We start from the raw sequence: 21,692 nt of genomic DNA, 5'->3' as shown, positions 1-21,692 counted from the left end.
ATTTTTTAAAAAGTAGGCAGGAAGTAAAAGTCTGAGATTGTTGATTGGAAAACATCTCAGAACTTTGGGGAAATTTGACTGTTACTCAGTTTTGCCAAATTTAGATGTCTGAGGGAAGGCTTTGTTTTTGTGAGAGATTGCCTCTCTTGGAATCTTTGGTGTCTCTACCTTTTAACATTTTTCTCAAGTTAACCAGCATGGGGTCATTCTGTGCACTAATCAAGGTACAGATATCACTGTCAAAACTTATACTTTTGTTTGGAGTAGTTCAGCGCCTGTTAGATCTGACCTCTGAATTTGTCATCTTTAAAGCACTAACCAGCGCTACTTGGATGCATTTGAGCTTCTTCTAGGAGACTTGAATGTTAAATTTCTATAAACAAACAGTTCTCTCTTGTTTGAAGCCATGCTGAAATTCCAAGAGGCTACCAAGTGTGTGAGTGGATCAATAGCTGTTTCCACGTGTCCAAAGCCCTTGATCGCCAGAAGATATGCACTTCTACAGAAACTTGGCAGCGGGAGCTTTGGAACTGTCTATCTGGTTTCAGACAAGAAAGCCAAACAAGGAGAGGAACTGTAAGTAAAAAATACTTCATTCAGGTCTTGAATTGGCTGCTGCATGTGTGCAGCTCTCAGATGATTAAAAGCATGGAGGACTGTTCACTTTTCTCTTTGCTTAAAGTAAAAAATTCGTAAGTGACAGAAAAGCTCTTTGAATGGTGTCTTCATATGAAAATTTTAAAGCCACTTAATCTGGTGAGTAAAGTACCTAAGGGACCTAGAAGGGAAATGGGATAGATTATGGGAAATAAGATTTCTATGCATACCAGACTCAATTACAGCCTTGCTTCCACTTAATTTGACTGGGATTTCTTAAATGAAAAAAACCGCATTGTTTATAATGACTGCAGTTTTGGAAATATTATGAAATGCAAAACAATGGTAATTCACATTTGAGGTGAATAGAGTATACCGAAGGAAATATAGTATTGACTTTCTTTGCCTTTTTTCCCATGGAGTTTTTCAAAGTCTGTAGTCATTCAGCCTTTAAATTAGATAGTTAAACCAAACATGGGCTCCCATCTGTAGAATTATCTTTACTGACTCTCTTGTCACTTCTTTTCCTTTGATTTTAAATGAACCTTATAAACTTTCATGGTAGAGAAAGTCTTGTAATACTGTTGGACAGTATGCCTCTTGCAAATAAAGATGAATCTTCATTTTTAGCGTAAAGTTATTTGGTCTTGCCACAGTGAAAAGTTAGTTGGTACTGAAGTTAGGATGAGAAACTTGTATGCCAGAAGCACAGGAGGAAGAGAAAGCAGAAGGAAGACTGATCCAATAAATCAGCTTTTATCTTGAGAACAAATTTCCATTCCATAATCAATTCTTTTATTCAGAGTTTTTGAGGTTACTTTAAATTCTTCTAGCTTTTGCCCATTGGTTATTTATTTAACCGTTATTTATTTATTTAAAATCAGTGTGATAAACTTTCTACTTCTTAATATGTCATAGGAACTATAAAAGTAAAAGTTACTGATGCAACTATTTTATTTTATTTATTTTTGCTTTTTAGAGCCACACCAGCAGCATATGGAAGTTCCCAGGCTAGGGGTCCAATCAGAGTTACAGCTGCCAGCCTACACCACAGCTACAGCAACACAGGATCCGAGCCGCATCTGTGACCTACACCGAAGCTCACAGCAATGCCAGATCCCCCACCCACTGAGTGAGGCCAGGGATTGAATCGTATCCTCATGGATACTAGTCAGATTCATTTCTGTTGCACCACAATGGGAACTCTACAACTATTTTATTTTAAAAATCAACTTTTTAAATGATCTCTGTGTCCAGAATTTTAAAAAGTAATTATCTAGAATTCATATTATCTGATAAATTCCTAAGTGAAGAATGTGGACAGTGCTGGCACTTTTCTGGTGTCCTTAGAATGTGCTTTATGGTGCCTACCAAAAAGTAATTTTTTTCCCTTAAATCCTAGAAGTACTCTTCCAGCCATTTAACACAGGATGATACATTTACGAAAATTACTAGAGACCCTTTACGGAAACTTTGAGAGTAAGACCTAGATCTGACCCAGAACTTAAAAAATCACAATGTGAAGATGCTGTCCCATTTGGTCTCTTCACCTAATGAGGAATATGAGGAATTTAACGGAATTAACAGGAGGGCTAAAGTGTTGATTAAAGGGATGTAACATAAGACGTATGAAGGCCAAACTTGGAAACTTTGGACTTGAGATTATGGGTGAGTGTAGTGTATGTGTGTGAGTGGAGAGAGGTGGGGGTGGGGAGAAGGAGAGGGAGAAGAGGGGGCTGGTTGGATGAGAAGTGATTTATTGGTGACCTTCCCTGTACCTGATCTAATCTTAAGATACATGATGTGAGCTGAAGGTGGCAGACAGACCTAGGTGTATAGAATGAATCCAGTTTGAGGATAATTGACAAATCATTTGATACAAAGATCTAGTCTAAAATCTCTTGGGTAGGAATCATTCATCATCAGAATCTCTACAACATTTTACATATGGGCCACATTCTGCTTTTCAGATGTGTTTTGTTTGGCCTGCAGAGTTGTTTCTCTTTTAATCTAAATTAATTGCCAGTATTTAAAAATGGGCGGCTTAGGAGTTCCCGTTATGGCTCAGCAGAAACGAATCCCACTAGTATCCATGAAGATGAGGGTTCGATCCCTGGCCTCGCTCAGTGGGTTAAAGATCTGGGGTTGCCATGAGCTGTGGTGTAGGTCACAGACACAGCTTGGATCCTGCTTTGCTGTGGATGTGGTGTGGGTCAGCAGCTGTAGCTCCGATTCAACTCCTAGGCTGGGAACTTCCATATGCCATGGGTATGCCCCCCCCCCAAAAAAGGCAGCTCTCATAAAATTGAGCTTTTCATTGTCAACTTGAAAAAATAAATAAAAATATTCAATGACATTTGCTAACACTGCTGCCTGTGTAGCTGATGTGGGCTGGAGCTGGGTCCAGCAATTATTGTGTTTAATGTACAGAGGCAGGAAACTAAGCTTTTTTTTTTTTTTTTTTTTTTTTGCCGCACCTATGGAATATGGAAGTTCCCAGGGCAAGGATCGAACCCACACAGCAGCAGTGACAATGCCAGATCTTTAACCCCCCTGAGCCACCAGGGAACTCCCAGATTTATATTTTTAAGATCCTTTCCCAAGAGTGTTGATAATCCTGGGGTTTGTGATCAGTGCACATTAATGAGCACATCCCACTCTCCAAGCAAAGTGGTTAGATAAGATTTATTTATTTATTTATTATTTTTTTTGTCTTTTTGTCTTTTCTAGGGCCTCACCCATAGCATATGGAGGTTCCTAGGCTAGGGATCCAGTCGGAGCTGCAGACGCTGGCCTGTTACAGAGACACAGCAATGCAGGATCCGAGCCACATCTGCAACCTACACCACAGCTCACAGCAACGCCAGATCCCTAACCTCCTGAGCAAGGCCAGGGATCAAACCCGCAACCTCATAGTTCCTAGTTGGATTTGTTAACCACTGAGCCACGACAGGAACTCCTAGATAAGGATTTAAATTCTGCATTACATACCGGGCCATAAACATAGGGAATTGGTTAGTATTAAGAGATAGGTAGAAAATTCATACTTTCTAAAAAGATTTCAATAATGTTATGAATGAGTAGATCTGACACCCTTCATGTTTTGCAGACATACTCCTAACCTTTTGAGACAATAAGGAAAGCCTTGATGTACCAGACTGCCCCCCTTGGTATCCCTTGTTAAAGGAATGTCTTGGGTAGACTGTGAGCCCCAGCTGGTCTGTAGGATGCTTGTTACCAGCCCCTGTGAACTGTGGGTCAAGATAATGGGCACTTTAGATGTAATCAGAGAACTTTTCTATCAGACTGTTGCAATTTATCTCTATGCCACTTGGAGGCACCATTCCACCACTGATCTTTTTTTTCCCTTGGTTTTTAGGGCTGCACCTGCTGCATAAGGAAGTTTCCAGGCTAGAGGTCGAATCAAAGCTGTAGCTGCTGGCCTTCACCACAGCCACAGCAACGTGGGATCTGAGCTGTGTTTTCGACCTATACCACAGCTCACAGTAACGCTGGATCCTTAACCCACTGAGCAAGGCCAGGGGTTGAACCCACATCCTCATGGATACTAGTTGGGTTTGTAACCTGCCTGAGCTACAAAAGGAACTTGACATTTTTTATTTACTATGAATTTGTGAATTTTAATTTTATTGACTTCTGCATTTGTAATGAGATTTTTTAAAAAACCCACAGGCATTACACTTGATGTATGTTTGGTGAGAGAGGGTTTTTTTTGGGGGGAGGGTATAAAAGTATCTGGCACTTTTTTAAGTTATAATAGTAGAATAAAAATAAGCTTAAAATGAGTAGTGAATGAGATAGAGGTTTTTATTATATTCTGTGTCATGAAATTCATAAAACAATATTTGGGAATATTTTCTTTCATAATTATAGAAACTGCTCTAATGGATGTGAAGATGTGATGATATTAACATATATTCCTAAAGGTTGTTCTAATTCTAGCTCATATTTTTCTATTTTTTGTTAAGCAGTCAATTTTTTGTTAAGCAAACCTATAAGATTTGGTTTATATAGGAAGGAAGGACTTTGGTCCTTAATATAGAGCATGTAATTTAGTAGAAAAGAGATATTAAGGTAGTAGGCTTAACCTGACTTATATGATTACTCATACATGATAAAATACACAACTAATCATTACCACAGTTGATGAATGTCAGTAAAAATCTTATTAGCATAGAATGATGGTTTTAAAAAAATTTCATCACACTTAAGATACAGTGATTTTTTTTTTTTTTTTTTTTTTTTTTTTTTTTGGCACTGCTGCAGGATGCAGAAGTGTCCGGGCTAAGGGATTGAACCGCCATTGCGGTGACAATTTGGAATCCCCAGTCTGTTGTGCCACAAACTCCAGATACAGTAGCATTATTATGTGGAGTCCATTTTCTGCTGTAGTCTTTTAGTTTGTCAGTGCATATATTTAATACAATTTATGTAATAAACCTTTGCTTTGGCTGAGTACCAGGGAGGAAACTGAAGCAGTAGAAGATAAGGGTTGGCCCTTAGGAACTTCCAGTCTAGAAGAGAGACGGTATTAACATAAGTAAAACAGCCAGCAGCCACAGCAGTGCTGCAGCGTCTGTGTGACAGGCTTCTCTTAGAGATGTTGGCATGGCCATTGCCCAGTTCCCTTTGAGGGTCATTATTAGAATACAGTCATTATTCTGCTACTGTCTGTGCATTATCAAAGAGCTTTCTTTTTTGGCCACGCCCACAATATGCAGAAATTTGGGCGTCAGGGATTGAACCTGTGCCACAGCTGCGACCTGAATCACAGCAGTCATAATGCCAGATTCTTAACCCTCTGTGCTACCAAGGGAGCTCCTAGAAGGGCTTTCATTTTTAGCCCCTTGGTCCTGTCCATGTAAATATCCATGTATTTTCCCTCTTAACTGTGCATCCACACTTTGGTCTTTGCCTAAATATGGTCTATGTAGTTAATGTGGAAGTACTTTCTCTCTCCATGGTGCATTTCTTCCCAGTATCAAATGTCTATGTAGCATGTGATGAAGATCTTAAGTAGGAAAGGCCACCAGTTCTTTAACACGGAGGCCCTTGCTGCTCAGGAAAGCTTTTTTATGTGTGTGTATAGATAGATATTTAAGTTCTAAAAGCAGATGTTCAGCCTAGCCAAGGAAGCAATAAGGAGGAAGTAGATCAGGGGCTTGCTGCTATAATTAGTCACACTGACAGCAGAGGGGACTGGTCTTAGTTCTTAAGAATGATAGAGGTGAAAAGTTATAAAGGAGCAATGAAAAAAAACTCCACGACAGTCTGGGTCCTTTATTGTGAAGCTAAGTAGCTCTCCCTTAACCCAGTCCCTCCTGGGAGCACCTCAGGCTTACAGCTCAGTTCCAAAGTGTTGTGTTGAGCAGGGGTGGGGCTGAGGGCATCAGGGCCTTTGAAGGACAGAAGCATGGTTCAGCCAGTCCTGAGCTTTTCACCTTATAATACCTAAAGGTGGTCAGTCTTGGTGAGGAGCTTGTGTTAACCAAATTCAGACAAGACGAATCTATAAATTATGATGCCACTTCTTAGTCCTGGGCCTAGAATGAACATCATCTCTTTTCTGGTGTGAGTCTGGAGAAGGTAAATATCTGCTCAGAAGTGAAAATAAAATTAAAACAAAGTTGGTGGAACAGTTAGACAATTACTTGGTTAAGCCAGATTTGGGCGTCAGGGATTGAACCTGTGCCACAGCTGCGACCTGAATCACAGCAGTCATAATGCCAGATTCTTAACCCTCTGTGCTACCAAGGGAGCTCCTAGAAGGGCTTTCATTTTTACCCCCTTGGTCCTGTCTCATAATGGTCTCATAATGGAGGGCATTGTTCCAAGTGACCATGTTTCTGGGACTCGCAAAGCCGGTGCGTGTCTCTTGAACAGCTCCAGAGGCGCCTGCATGAAGGTGATGTGCATACCTTTTACAGAAAGTGCAAGTGTGCATAAAGCAGGAAAATGATCCCTGCCATCCAAATTCTGGTCTTTTCTTTATGCATTGACAGACATTTATTTAATTTTCTAAGGAAACCTATGGCATTGCTCATGGTAGTTCCCTCAGAGATTGGGGACTAGGAGTGAAGGAGCTTTTTGTACATTTGGAATTTTGTACCATGTGCAAGCCTGAAAAAATCCACAAAATAAGTAAGTTAAAGAAACTCCCCATATCCAACAAATCCAGTCACCATTTTCTAATTACCTGCTCTTCAAGGAGCTTGAGTCCCATGGTTTTCAACCCGGGCTGAACAGTAGAATAACAGTATTAAAAATACACATGTTTGGGAGTTCCCGTCGTGGTGCAGTGGAAATGAATCCACTAGGAGCCATGAGGTTGGGGGTTCGATCTCTGGCCTCGCTTCATGGGTTCAGGATCTGGCATTGCTGTGAGCTCTGGTGAAGGTTGCAGACGTGACTTGGATCTGGCGTTGCCGTGGCTGTGGTGTAGGCCGGCAGCTACAGCTCCGATTCTACCTCTAGCCTGGGAACCTCCATATGCCACAGGTGCGACCCTAAAAAACAAAAATACACATGTTTGAGTCACACCCAATACATTCTATTTAAATTGGGCCATACCCAGGCATCTTGGTTTTTGAGAACTTCCCAGTGATTTGAATGGCCACCTAGGCTTGAGAATATCTGGTCTAGTGGAAGAGAAAAACACTAATTGTATGATCATAAAAGGGAATAAAAACTGGAGTTCCCATTTTGGCTCAGTGGGTTAAGAACCTGACACAGTGTCTATGAGGATGCTGGTTTGATCCTTGGCCTTGCTCAGTGTTGGTTAAGGATCCTGTGTTGCCACAAGCTGAGGTGTAGTTCGAAGATGCGGCTTGGATCCAGCGTTGCCGTGGCTGTGGTGTAGGTCGGCAGCTACAGCTCTAATTTGCCCCATGGCCTGGGAACTTCCATGTGCCGCAGGTGTGGCCGTAAAAAACAAAAAAAAACAACTGTTGTAACTATCTGAGAGGAAAGGTTTGGTTACTCTAGGTACAATAGACCTATCTAAACTGACAGGATGAGCTTGGGTGAGGCAAGGCTTCCTGAGGATGTGCTGTTTCAGCTGAGACCTCAAGAATGATTAAGAACTAGCCACTGGTTTTCACAGTTTATTGGTCATCAGAACTTCCTGGAGGGTAGGTTAAAACACAGATTGCTTGAGTTCCTTGGTGGCTCAGTGGGTTTACAGATCTGGCTGTTTTGTGAGCTCTACTCCCAAACTTCCCAGTTTTGCAAGTCTAGGACTGCACTTTGAGAACCATTGAAATAGGCAAAAGGATGGGAAAATAGTTCCATTCAGTATATATGTAATTTCACGTCTTTTTTTTTCAAGTGTCCAAATGTAAATATTTCCCCTTCTCGTCCAAAACTCTTAAAAGGATCATTTCAAATGCCTGCATAATAGTCCAAATATGGCTTTAATATCATCTAGCTCCTTGTTGGGTATGCAGCTTCTGGTACTCTCTTTGAAGTAAAAGTAAAAAAAACTTTTGGAGCTCCCATCATGACTCAGAGGTTAACGAACCTAACTCATATCCACGAAGATATGGGTTTGATCCCTGGCCTCACTCAGTGGGTCTAGAATCCAGTGTTGCTGTGAGCTGTGGTGTAGGTCGCAGACGTGGCTTGGATCCCGTGTTGCTGTGGCTGTGTCATAGGCCAGCAGTTACAGCTCTGATTCAACCCCTAGCCTGGGAACTTATATATGCTGAGGGTGGGGCCGCAAAAAGACAAAACAAAAGCAAAAACCCTTTTGTGCTTTTTTGCATCCTCCAGAGTTTTGATAATGATTGTTTCAGCATAAACCTTTCTGTAAATGGTATAACAGTGGAAAACTAATGAAGAACCAAACTTCAGTCACCGAGAAGTGATGGCTTTCTGTGTTCAGTTGAAGCATATTTGAACCAGTTATAGATTACAGCCATGTTTGCCGAGGTTCTTAGTTGTAATTAGAAAAAAAGGACTTCATCCATTTTCAGGTTTATTTCTGACACATTGAGAAATGGAGAAATCAGTTTTCATATTGTAAGGAATGAACTAAAAAAAACCTCCCTTTCTTTGTATAAGTTTTCACTCTTTATGAAAAAAGACATTATTTCCTATTGGAGAATTAATAAATTTATTCTAGTAGCCTGCCAGTGTCAAAAAATAATTAAAAATGAGTAATAGTTCTTACTAGAAGGCATAGATTTTGTAATATTTGAAACAAGCTTTCAATGCCTCAGAATGTGATGGTAATTTCTTCTATTTAATAGCAGATAGCCTTGGGCAAAGCTTCCGTTTATATATTGCACCTACTAACACCTAATTATGGATTTTCTGTCTGATTTACAAAATTATTTTAACATCCTTACTTTCAGTTTTGAGTCATTCTAAGTAAAATGTCAGTAGATTAATGAATCCAGCTTTGAGCCTGTGCTCTGTACTCTTATTAAAGCTATTCTTTCTGTATTGTGACCAGGAGTTCTCCCCAGTAGTATCTGTGACAAAAGAATTGAGTTATTGAGTAGGCTGGGATAAGTTAATAGGATTCAGTGGTTTAGGCAGTGGAAGTTATGGAAGCGATTTGGGGGAACTAATGATTTCTTTCCATTGTGCGCTTCCAGAAAATACAGTTTTCTTCGGTTTTTCATTGTAGTGACCAGGTCTTTTCCCCTTAAAATCTTCAGTCTTTTATTAGTGATTATAATATGAATGCTTCTTAAAATCTCTTTTAAAATAGTTCATGTTCTGGAGAATATTGTGCATAGGCTCCTCCTGGGTAAATCTGGACTGGGTTAAGTTTGAACTTGAACTTCACTCAGGGCTTTGCCAGGTTTTGGTCTTCAGTAACGTCAAGCCTCTGAGCTTATGGCCATCTTATAGTAGGTAAAGTTTGGGAACTGGAAGGGAAAAGGAGTGAAGGGAATGCAGGGTGCTAGGGTGCCTGATGACTTAGTCATGGTAACGAGGTCACCTGTCGATGGTACATGATTTACGTCTTCCTGAGGCTGCATATATTAGCACAAAAGAAGCCATGAGCTTTTATCTGTTTTTTTAATAGTTGCAGATGAGAGATGAATAACAAAATATTTTAGGATGAGTAAGATGCAGGGAACCATCCTACCCCCTTTCATTTTGGCTTGGGCAGGGGGCCAGACAACCCTGTTTTGAAGACTGAATCATTAAGAAGCATTTAGGAGGAAAACAACAGCACACAAGAAGCTCCTTTTTAAAAATGGCTTTTTCTTATATACCATTGTTTGAAAGAAAACAAACATGATTTATTTAAAATACCACAGATCGTGAGTTCCCTGGTGGCTCAGCAGGTTAAAAGGATCCAGTGTCACTGCTGTTTCATGGGTTCGATCCTTGGCCCAGGAATTTCCACATGCCGTGTGCACAGCCGAAAAGAAAAGTGGAGGTGGTTCCCATTGTGGCTCAGCAGAAATGAATCTGACTAGGAACCATGAGGTTTCGGGTTTGATCCCTGGCCTCACTCAGTGGGTTAAGGATCCGGCATCACCGTGAGCTGTCACAGTCGCGTCTCGGATCTGGCGTTACTGTGGCTCTGGCATTGGCTGGCGGCAACAGCTCCGATTAGATCCCTAACCTGGGAACTTACATATGCCGAGGGTGCGGCCCTGAAAAGGCAAAAGACAAAAAAAAAAGAAAAAAAAAAAAGGATAAAAAAAATAACAAAAAATAGGCTGTTGGTAGGAAAAGAGTGAAGATAAATTACTAGAGTAGATTTATTAGATTTTCAGACTGGCTGTTTAAATTATTCCCTCATCCCACTCTGTTCTTCCAGTGTATTGTTTTGGTGGATTTGTGAGTAGGGAAGCTAATGGTTTGCTAACACTGAATAATATCCCCAGGAAATAAAAAATATTCGTCTTCATTTAAATATATGAGATGGGGGAAGGGATGTCTAAGCTATTTTAGTAAATAATAATTTAAAAATGTAATTAGATATCCTGGTCCCTTTACACTGTTTTTGCTGACCACCTAAAGTTTTTAAACCATGAGGTTTGTGTAAGTCTATTATTTTAAATGTGATATCATCTCATTTTTTCAATAAAATATTTTAAGAATGAGTGCATATATGCAGGTACAAAACTTCGTGGGTATAGAACATTTCAAGTTTTTTTCCTATAACAAATAAAGGACTTCTTTTTTTCCTGGCAAATGTGTTATAGCAAAGACTGAGCTGATTTTTAATAGATTCCAGAGGATCCTCAGTGACTAAATCCAAGGGTTTTAATGGTCAATGTCATAGTATTTTTCAGGCTAACTTAAGTTTCCTGATGTGAAGGCAAGCCTGACATGGTTATGTATAATCTGTAGCCAGCCCTTCTGTTCTTGGTTCTATTCAAGTGGCCTTCTTGGGTGTGCATTTCCTCCAACAGCTTTTGGTGGGACAAGGAAACCAGTGATGGGCCTAGCACACAGAAAGCAGTTCCCTGTACTGTCACCTGCTCCTGCAGGCTCACCCACTCATTTCTCTTCTGAACTGATCTCGTTTCTTTTCTGATATGTGCATTGACCTGGGAGTAGCTATGGGCAGTTTTGGCTGCTATCACCTTTCTAACATTTTAAATTGAAAATTTGAGTTGTGAGTCATCCACCTTTAAATAACTTTTAAAATAATGAGACGCATCTATAACTTAATCATCAAAGACATGAGAAGGCAGAGAAATCTCAGGTTAAAATTAATTTCTGGCTTACTTTATTACTCTTGAGTGGATTTTCCTGGGGAAAAAGTTTGGTTGCCATGACATCCAGGTCTATATAGTGAAATTAGGGTGATATATGTGACTTAAAAGTCAACAGGGGATGGACATTTAAGCTGCTTCCATGTCTTGGCTATTGTGAATAGTACTTCCATGAACATATTGGTGCATGAATCTTTTGAATTAGAGTTTTCTCTGGATATATGCCCAGGAGTGGGATTGCTGGGTCATGTGGTAGTTGTATATTTAGTTTTCTGAGGCATCTCCATACTGTTTTCCACAGTGGTTATACCAATTTACATTCCCACCAACTGTGTAGGAGGGTTCCCTTTTCTCCACACCCTTTCCAGCTTTTGTTATTTGTAGACTTATTAATGATGGCCATTCTGACTGGTGTGAGGTGGTACCTCATTGTAGTTTTGATTAGCATTTCTCTAATAATTAGTGATGTTGAGCAGTTTTTTTTTTGCATGTGTATTGACAAATGAATGGATTAAGAAGATATGGTACATATATACAGTGGACTACTATCAGCCATAAAAAGAACAAAATAATGCCATTTGCAGCAACATGGATGCAACTAGAGATTCTCATACTAAGGGAAGGAAGTCAGGAACAGAAAGACAAATACCATACGATATCACTTATATGTGGAATCTAAAACATGACACAAGTGAACCTATCAACAAAACAGAAATAGAGTCACAGACAGAGAACAGACTTGTGGTTGCGAAGGAGGATGAGGAAGGAGTGGGATGGACCCGGAGTTTGGGGTTAATAGATGCAAACTATTACATTTAGAATGGACAAGCAATGTGCTATGTAGCATAGGGAACTATATCTACTCTCATGGGGTAAACCATGATGGAAAATAATATAAGAAAGGGAATGTGTATATATACATTTGCTCTACAACAGAACTATAATTAAAAAAAAGCTCAATAGGGGAGAAAAACAACAACCCTTGCTATTATTTTCTTGGTCATTTGTTCCTAAGCTTTGTTTTTAGAACTGGTGACTTGTAAATTTACATTTATATGGGAAATAGATATAGTTGACACAAAAGATTTCTAAAAGTACCTTGTGTACTACACTGATTGTCCATTGTATCATTTCATGCAGTATTAAAAATAATCAGTTAATATTTTGTGACCTCATTGACATAAAATACTATGAAATTGAATTCCTCTTCCATTGTTTAACAGAGATACAATCACTTTTTATTTCTCAGCTCCCATCCTAGCCCCTATTACCTGATAATCATAAGTATGAATGAACAATTATGAAACATTTGACATATATTTTTTTTTATTTTCCCACTGTACAGCAAGGGGGTCAGGTTATCCTTACATGTATACATTACAATTACATTTTTTCCCCCACCCTTTCTTCTGTTGCAACATGAGTATCTAGACAAAGTTCTCAATGCTATTCAGCAGGATCTTGTAAATCTATTCTAAGTTGTGTCTGATAAGCCCAAGCTCCCGATCCCTCCCACTCCCTCCCTCTCCCATCAGGCAGCCACAAGTCTCTTCTCCAAGTCCATGATTTTCTTTTCTGAGGAGATGTTCATTTGTGCTGGATATTAGATTCCAGTTATAAGTGATATCATATGGTATTTGTCTTTGTCTTTCTGGCTCATTTCACTCAGGATGAGATTCTCTAGTTCCATCCATGTTGCTGCAAATGGCATGATGTCATTCTTTTTTATGGCTGAGTAGTATTCCATTGTGTATATATACCATTTGACATCTTATAGTACATAGTTATTAGGACAGCAGTGCTATTATTTAGTAATCATGTGAAAATCCACTCAAAGCTTTAGTTACTGAAAAAGCAAACCTTGGGCATGAGAAGGCTTGGAGCCAGTGGACATGCTTATAATCATGGTTGCACATATGGTTTCATGCGAAGATCCATATGTCAAAATTTATAACATTATATACCTTAAATATGTGCTGTGTATCATATGCCAGTCATACCTTGATAAACGTGTTTAGAAAATGAAATCCTGGACCGTGACATGTGAAAACTCTAACTAAGATTATTAACCTGGTTGATTTTGCAGTTGCTGGTTATAATCTTTGTGCATTTTGATAGTTTAGGCCGAATGTTGGTTCAGACCAACCAGTCTTCTTGTTTTTAGTTCAGAGAAAAGTCATAGGTTTTATTTTTCATGAGCTTTATTGAGCAAGTGAAGAAGGAAGGTTAAATTCATATGTTCTAGGTCTCCAAAATTCTAAGAGTAGAAAATTTAGAATATTGAAAGTTTGATTGGAATGTGTTTGGGTTTGAGTTTCCTCAACTTCCCACGTGCAGTCGGCACTCAGCATTTTAATCAAAGTTTGAGTGATGTTTCCATTTCCCTATTAGTTTGAGTTTGGAGAATCCCCTGAAACCTAACCACAAGATATGAGGAAGGTTGTAGCTTTCATTTCCTCTCTTCCTTCTCTCCCTGTGTCTTCCATCTTACCGGGCCTCATACAGGTACAGATATTGTGGGCCCAGGGATGCGATTTTTTTTCAGTTTTTACAGTGTTAGATTTGCTATTTATTGATCAGCTGCTTTTATTTCATTAGCTCTTTCAAAGATATTTCAGTACAATTTTATTTTATTTTTCTTTTTAGGACCACACTTTCGGCATATGGAGATTCCCAGGCTAGGGGTCGAATCGAATAGGAGCTACAGCCTCCAGCCACAGCCACAGCAATGCAGGATCCAAGCTGCATCTGTGACCTACACCACAGCTCATGGCAATGCCAGATCCTTAACCCGCTGAGTGAGGCCAGGGATCGAACCCTCAACCTCATGGTTCCTAGTCGGATTCTTTTCTGTTGTGCCACAATGGGAACTACAGTACAATGTTTATTGAGCTCTAACTATTAATAATTTCTGTTATATTTAGAATTGAAAATTTTAAGAAGGGTCAGTGACACATGTTATTTGCAAGGCAGTTTAACATTACTTAGGAAGTGAAGCATTTGGATGTTTGATGTGGATGGGATTTGACACATATCTGCAGTAAGCTTTATTGTCTTTAAAGAGGCTGATTTTTGAGCTCAAGAAGAGAAGTTAATTTTCTCCAGGTAAAGCTTATTTTAGCATTATTTTGCTACCCCTACACAATCATAAAAACTCTTGAGTGTGTATGTCTTTGTATATACATATATAAACACAAAAACTATATATATGTGTGTATATACATACATGTATGTATATATGTGTATATACATGTAAACACACATGTATATAGATGTGTGTGTGTGTGTATGTATGTGTGTAGATTTCACAGTTTTTCGATTCAGCAGTAGTTTCAGCAGCAAAGGCTGCCCTCAGCTGATAAAAAAAAATACCCTGGTCTGATGGATGAAGCCATCAGGTCACAATATTTCATACCCTTGGAGAGACATTGCAGTGCCCTCTGGGGACTTCTACTTTATACAAGTTCAGAAGGTGTTAATCTTTAAAAACCCCCCACTGGGAAGCCCTCTGCCTTGGGGTGATTGTGGGGTGTCCCTTCGGCAGCTTCTTCTATCTTATGCCGTTAACTAGACTCTCTCCAGGATTCCTTGGAAACTGTGTGCCTATTTGAATAATTTATTACACAGAGATCAATTATTTATAACTCATTATTACAGCTGAAACAAAACCTAAGGTGGGGATCGTTCTGCTCCTCATGAATATGCAACGGATCATCAGGAGAGTGCCGTAGCCTTTTAGGTCCTTGTGGTCCCCACTGCCTGTTTGTTTCTCTGAGGGGATCCCAAGGAGAACGGCCTTCTGCAGTGGAACCAGAGTCGATGAAAGCTGTAGCAAATGACTCCCTGCTGGTTGTGCTGCACTGGTTCATCTCTTCACGCTGTTTGTCTTTTTAATTCTGGCCTTATTTACGCTTAGAAATAAGATTTCAGTTTGAGAGAATTTAGGAGACATTTATAGCACTGTTGGCTTATTAAACACTCTTAGGAGGTAAACAAGGATACAAAACGTGTCCTTTTCTGGGATAAAATGCACCAGGTACCTATAGGACATTTTATTGACATTGGTCATGGTGCATTTGCTGGTTCCATCAGAGTTATATCTGATTTGTATTTTGTTTATTTATTGGACCATATCTTTCAATATAAAGAAATACCATATGTTTTTCACATATATAAAAAGCATGTTAATAAAAGTGTTGTGAAAATATAACCAAAAGAAGCCTAATTATTTTTCATTAAGGATATATATACATATAATAGGAAATTGTTTGTCTTAAGCCAGACTGATTAATTTTTTAAAGTAATCAACAAGCTTTTATTTATTTATTTATTTATTTATTTATTTAACTTAAAACAACAACAATTTATTGTCACACATATAGAGGCCAGAAATCTGAGGTCAAGTTGCTGGCATACTCTCTGTGATGGCTCTAGGAGGGAATCTTTCATTTCCTCTTTGAGCTTCTGGTGTTTGCCTATATGCCTTGGTGTTCCTTGCCTCATAGATAGCATCATTGCAGTCATATGGCTTCTTCTCCCAGTGTGTCTTCACATCATCCTGTGTAAAATAATCACCAAACTTTTAAAAAATGTGTTGAAAATAGTTGGAGAGTGAAATCCTAGTTACTTCAGGCTGTAAAGCAGAGGTTTGCCTTTGGGATTTGGCTCCCCTGGACTCTCTGGCATGGAAAAATGGGCAGAAGTCTGTGAGCCTCACACTCTGGGTGCCATCTCAGTGTGGTGGCAGCTTCCTGTTTTTGGCTACATATGTAGTGTACAGAAGTTCCTTCTGGGCCAGGGATCAAACCTGCACCACAGCAGTGCCCTGAGCCACTGCAGTGACAATGCCAGATCCTTAGCATGCTGAGCCACATGGGAACTCCATGGTGGCACTTTCTTACTTACCCAAACTAAGTTAGTACTGATTTTGAGCATAAGAGTTCTAAGACGCTGGAGTTCACCCTTCCCAGTTAAAAACCCCAGCCCATAGATCAAAATCCCAAACTGTTGAGCAAGTAGTGCTTGCAGACATTTTTGTATTTTGTATTTTGCTTTATATAGAAACTCTGGACTATAGATTCTTATTTTTGCCCCCTTCTGATAAAAACTAGCTTATCACACATTTCTGTTTCATGCTTTCTTCATATGCCAAAATATCTGGGAGGTCTTTCCGTGTTAGTATATAGAGAATGCCCTCATTCTTTGTTGTAACAGCTATGTGCAACATTCCATTGTATGGCTGCAGTAAAATTTATCTACTTCCTGTTGATAGACATTGGATTTTTAAAAAAAATCTTGTATTATTTAAAACACTACTGCAGTGAATGACCCTGAACATTTTTCCTTTCACAAACATGTCCCTATTTTTTGCATGAATTTTTAAAATAAAGCATGAGATTTCAGAGACATACTCAGTTCTTGGCAGCCCCATTCCAGGTCTGAGTTTTTTCCTTCTTTGCTAGTGGGGGTATTTTGCTGGAAAAGTTTGAGAAGCACTGCTGCAAACTTGTTATTGAGGCCTCACGGTGGGATGATTTTTCACTTTTGGAATAACTTGACTGAAGTGATAGTGACAACAATGTAACCTTGCCCATGCTGGAAGAAAAGGTGTAAATCTGTTGGAAAGTTATTTTTAAGCAAAAATCGTGTTGTAAAGTTGTCTACCCTTCAAGAGTTTTTGCATGTGAAAATTTAACATGCAAAAATTTAACATGCAGCATGATGTGTTCAGCCTGGAACTCCTTCCTCAGGCCTCCCTGATTAGCACTGAGGTTCTGAGGAGCCCCGCTAGGGAGATGCTACCCACACTGGACACTGTGGCACTGAATTGAAATTATTGGTTACAGGCATATGTGGTATTTACATTGATAAGCGATTCAGTAAGAGGAATAAGAATGAGTCACTGTTTTAACACTGATGGTCATGACCAGCAGGTGGTGGTAAAGTAACACACAGACCAGCTACCGACAGGGCCAGATTGCTGTAATGGCAGGATTAACTCAGGTCCATAATGTCTTCATCTGGTTACAGTCTACTAGTATTTTAATTTCACTGGTTAAATGAATAGAAGGCTAAAAGCAGATCATTAACCTGCCTTTAATTTCCTCCTAGAAAAAGCCTAAGTCGGCTGAGAAATTTGGAAAAATCTTTTTTATCTTCACAAACCATTTTAACTGGCATGAAATAGGTTTGTTTTTTCTTGCCATCTATGTATTAGATGGCCATTTCCTGGTTTTGGTGTACACAAAGATGTATGTCTGCTCTATCTCTAAAGAAAAAGCCATAAATTTAACCATACTCTCCACTGTCCCTGAGAATGGCCAAGAGCAGCTTCATCTATCAAGCATCCAGCTGGTGGCTGCCAGGGAGATGAAGCTGCTACAGCTGTTGTCTTCCAGGAACTGACACTGGGCTGATAATGGGATTTGAGTGCAATAGCTCTATCAGAAGGGCCAGTGGAATGAGAGGCATCAGGGTCTCTTAGAGGTTGAGAGCGATCTGGCCTACTTTCATTCTCTGAGGTCTATTACATATGAGACTGTATAAAACAGGATGAAAAAAAAACAGGGTCTGTTGAATTTAAATATAACCACAAAAAATTTAACATGCAAAAAATGCAATGCAGTGTGGGACTCTACTGCTCACAAGATAATTATAGAATTACTATAAATTCTGATTCCTTGGGCATTAAGCTGGGGCGGCCCAGAAATAGGAAATACATTTAAAGTTGTGTGGGGACATCTTTCAGAGACGTCAGTGTGTGTTTGTGACGGAGGGGACAATCTGGCTTGGAGTTCTGGTCAAGAATAAACATTTGAAGCCCTTGAGAAATCTGCATCCCTGAGTAAAATGTCATTTTGCCCACTTTGGTGAGAAGCGCTGTTGTAGAAGATAAACTTGGAAAAGCTGCAGGAAGGGGAGAGGAGCTCTTCCAGGGGAGAGTACCTGGCCCACCTGATGGGTATGGAATTGCTGAGATGGCCTAGGGAGGTGTTATAGCTTAGGTGAATAGGTGTCCCCTGAGATGTGGGATAAGTTTGATGACTCCTTAGAGGTGCAGTTGGCTCATCTTTCCACCCTGTAGCTCCCCTCTCCTTGCTCTAAAGCTGAACTTGCTTTGCCTCTCTTTCCAGATGTAGCAGGGCAGGGCTGAAGTCTTCATAAATTGGCTGGACCCTATCACGCCCCACCCACCAGGAGGCAGTGATGCTTCAGTGTGAGGAGGGGATCCCTCTCTTGATTTGAGAATCTATCTCACTAAGTCCCACAGGAAAAAACAAAGAAACTCAGTTTACATCAGCCAAGTGCTAGATGCCTCAGAGTCATTCAGTCTGTGTCAGTTAGGAAGCAGTAACCACAATGTAACCCACAATGTGAGTGGGTAGGTTGCTTACAGTGTCAGGTGCTGTTCTAGGCCTGGGACATAGCAGCAAACATAGCAAAGTCTGCTCTCGGGGCCAGGGGGAGTTCTGGTGGAGCTGAGGAGAGAGAGACAGATGATGATGAGTAAATCAAGTTATATAATATGCTGAAATGTGATTGAGTGCCTTGGAAGGAATAAATCAGGGAAAGAAGGTGGGAGTGCAGGGTGTGTATCTTTCTGATAAGTGCTCCTCCGTAGTTCATATTATGTTTAGTATTAGAATGGTAATCAGTGGTTACTCTGACAAAAACACACAAGATAAATCATCATAGAAAGCACTTTTGGAGCAAAACCTATCACTAAAGTTCCAGCAGAGGGATACAATATTTTTGCATATGTTTTTGTTTTTCAGTCTGGGCAGTAGCGTGGGGAGACCATGTATGCAGAGAGACCACATATACTGTGTGTTATTCAGTTCCTTTTTCTGGAGCATTGGAGCCATTTTACAGGGGAAGAAGGAAAACTGGGGCTGGGGGGAATGGCCCTTGAGTTTTCTTCTGAAGGGCTTTAAGCTCATTTCACTGCCTTGGGTTCTGTGGAGACTTTTAAGAAATCTCTGGCTGGTTCATGCCACCTCTGCCTCACTGTGCTTCCTGTGAAGAGATTTCACACTGGGGTGAATGGTGTCCTGATGTTGTGTTGGGGGAGATCTCAAAGGGGATAGCTACCCCCTCTCTGTCCTTGGGGCATGGTCTCCCAGGTATGTTAGGAGTTGGGAACTTAAGAGGGGCATTCTAGAAGTGGCCGGCACTCTGTGTGTTTTCCGCTGAGGAGGATCACCGACGGAGTACCTCAGGAAATCCTCCACGTGGTAATCCGGTCACCTTCAGTAATGGTTTCTCCCAGGGAGCACACGGGTCTGATGCTCAGTAGGCACTGTTGATTATTCTTAAGTGTCACCCCGAGATGTGGGCTGGCTGCTGCAGTAGGGAAAGCTTGCAGCCTTTGAAGCTTCCTCTCCACCTGTTGGCAAAGTGGGCCAATGCGCTGTCCGTGGTGCTGGTCTTGCTGCTGTACTAGGTGTCCAGATGTGGGCCCCAGTCTGTGACCTACACCACAGCTCATGGCAATGCCGGATCCTTAACCCACTGATCGAGGCCAGGGATCAAGCCCGAGTCCTCATGGATACTAGTTGGGTTTGTTAACCTGCTGAGCTAGGACAGGAACTCCTTTACATACATTTTTGAAGGGTTAGGGTAAAACTGTTCTAACTTAATTGTCATATTTCCTTGACATAAGTTAGAATTTTAGAAGTTAAGAAAATTTTGGAAGTTAAAAAGCCACAAGAAATTAAACTTGGTTTTTAAATGTAGTAAAAATCCCATCAGAGTCTCGTCGTTCATGGAAGTTCTGTCAATGTGCGTTTAATTTTTCCATGTTTCAGTTCCTGTAAATGTGCTGTGGCCTCCTGACTTCCTCATCTGTGACCATGGCCTCCTATGACTTTCCATGTAAGAATGTTCGAAGCAGTGACAGATACATGGGGGAATTGATAGGTCTGAGCCCTGCCTCAATTGATCAAATGCATAAAAGCAAAATTGACCCCAAGAATTATGTTGGTTAGTTTAGCCAGAGTCAATTATAAATAGCTTTTTGGGAGTTCCCAATGTGGCACAATAGGATCGACAGCCTCTCTGCAGTGTCCAGATGCAGGTTTGATCCCAGCCCAACACAGTGGGTTAAAGGATCTGGGAACTGCAGCTCAGATGGATCCCTGGCCTGGAAACTCCATATGCCACAGGGTGGCCAGAAAAGAAAAAAAAAATAAATAGATTTTATGCTTTAATATTATAGGTGGGGCTGGCTACACATTTTGTGGGGCCCAGTACAAAACAAACATACAGACCCTCTTGTTAAAAAAAATTAAGAATTTGAAGCCAGTGATAACAAAGTATCAAACTGAGTGTAAGGCCCTTCCAATCTTTGGGCCCTGGGTGCCTACACAGGGCCCAGGCCCAGGAAATGAGCCCTGAGCACAGGAAAGCGTGGAGATTTCTATGGGGGAGGGGAAGCAGGAAATAGAGTCTTCCCCATGTGACAGACCTATGGCATAGTTAAGTAGCTTCAAAATAGTTACTATTTTGGTTCCAAGGGCCTAAAGATCATTAACAAGGGTGAAGTCATCTTGTTTGAACAGTTCTTTATAACCTCTTATGAAATCTTATCCATAAAGGCCTGGGGGGCCATGTTTAATGAGAGAAAGTATGCTTTGCCTTGTCCTTGTCAACTGGCTTTCATTGCTTTCCTCACTAAGGCAATTGATCTAGCCTTCTGGTAATTAACTGAGTTGAAGTTTATTTGGTACCATGTTCTCTGGGGTGAAGATGATAGATTAAGTGTAAGTGGTATTTCACATTCTCTCCGTTTACTCTACTCATTTTTCTTGTTACCTGAGAGCAAAGGGCCCTAAAGTCTGTATCTTTAGCTTTGCCCCTTCACCTGTTATGCAAGCTCCTGTTTCCAGGGTCAAAAGGAAATCTCCATTTGAATATCTAGGTAAGGTCTGACATTTAGAAAATCAAATGGGAAGCATCCTCCTTTTTTTTTTTCCTTTCCTAGTAGTTACTTTTCCACATTCTGAAGATTGGTAAATGTTGTCACGTCTGACTGCCTTCTCTGCCCACCATATGTCCAGTTACCTGCCAGTTCTTCCTTAAGAATCTTCCAAATGTACCTTTATTCTCCACTGTCACCTTACTCTAAGCCTTTGCAATTTTACATCTGTAGTAGCTTCCTGGTTGGTGGGTGATTCTACTTTTTCCTTGAGCTCAAGGATAACCATTTTTTCAAAATACTGTTTTTCTAATGTCACTCTCTTGCTGAAGATCTTACAGTTCTTGAATCCCTCCTGCCAGATAGATTCTAAATTAAGCCCCATATTCAAGGCATTCTGCCAACTGGACCCTCTCTCTGTGTCTGAACTGTACTTGTCATTATTCCCACATGACCAGTCTCCTCTGCCC

At 40.3% G+C, this 21,692-nt stretch overlaps 1 protein-coding gene across 7 annotated transcripts in view; it reads left to right on the top strand.

Moving 5' to 3' along the window:
- Positions 1-21,692, top strand: part of NEK11 (NIMA related kinase 11) — a 293,211-nt gene that overhangs the window by 2,855 nt on the left and 268,664 nt on the right. For all 7 annotated transcript variants that reach the window (XR_014825059.1, XR_014825060.1, XM_084991786.1 and 4 more), the window contains exon 2: positions 405-576. Coding sequence is in view for 4 of the 7 variants with exons in the window: in XM_021071328.2 (XP_020926987.2) it covers positions 407-576 (170 nt within the window). In the remaining 3 variants the exon portion in view is untranslated. The remainder of the gene's footprint in view (positions 1-404; positions 577-21,692) is intronic.

Source organism: Sus scrofa, chromosome 13 (assembly GCF_054392235.1).
Source record: "Sus scrofa isolate SSC_HxYL_T2T_F1_AM1 chromosome 13, Sscrofa_HxYL_maternal_Yorkshire_Landrace_v2.0, whole genome shotgun sequence".
NCBI classification, from domain to species: Eukaryota; Metazoa; Chordata; class Mammalia; order Artiodactyla; family Suidae; genus Sus; species Sus scrofa.
The sequence above is the reverse complement of the archived record's forward strand: the minus strand, read 5'-3'. Positions and strand labels throughout refer to the sequence as shown.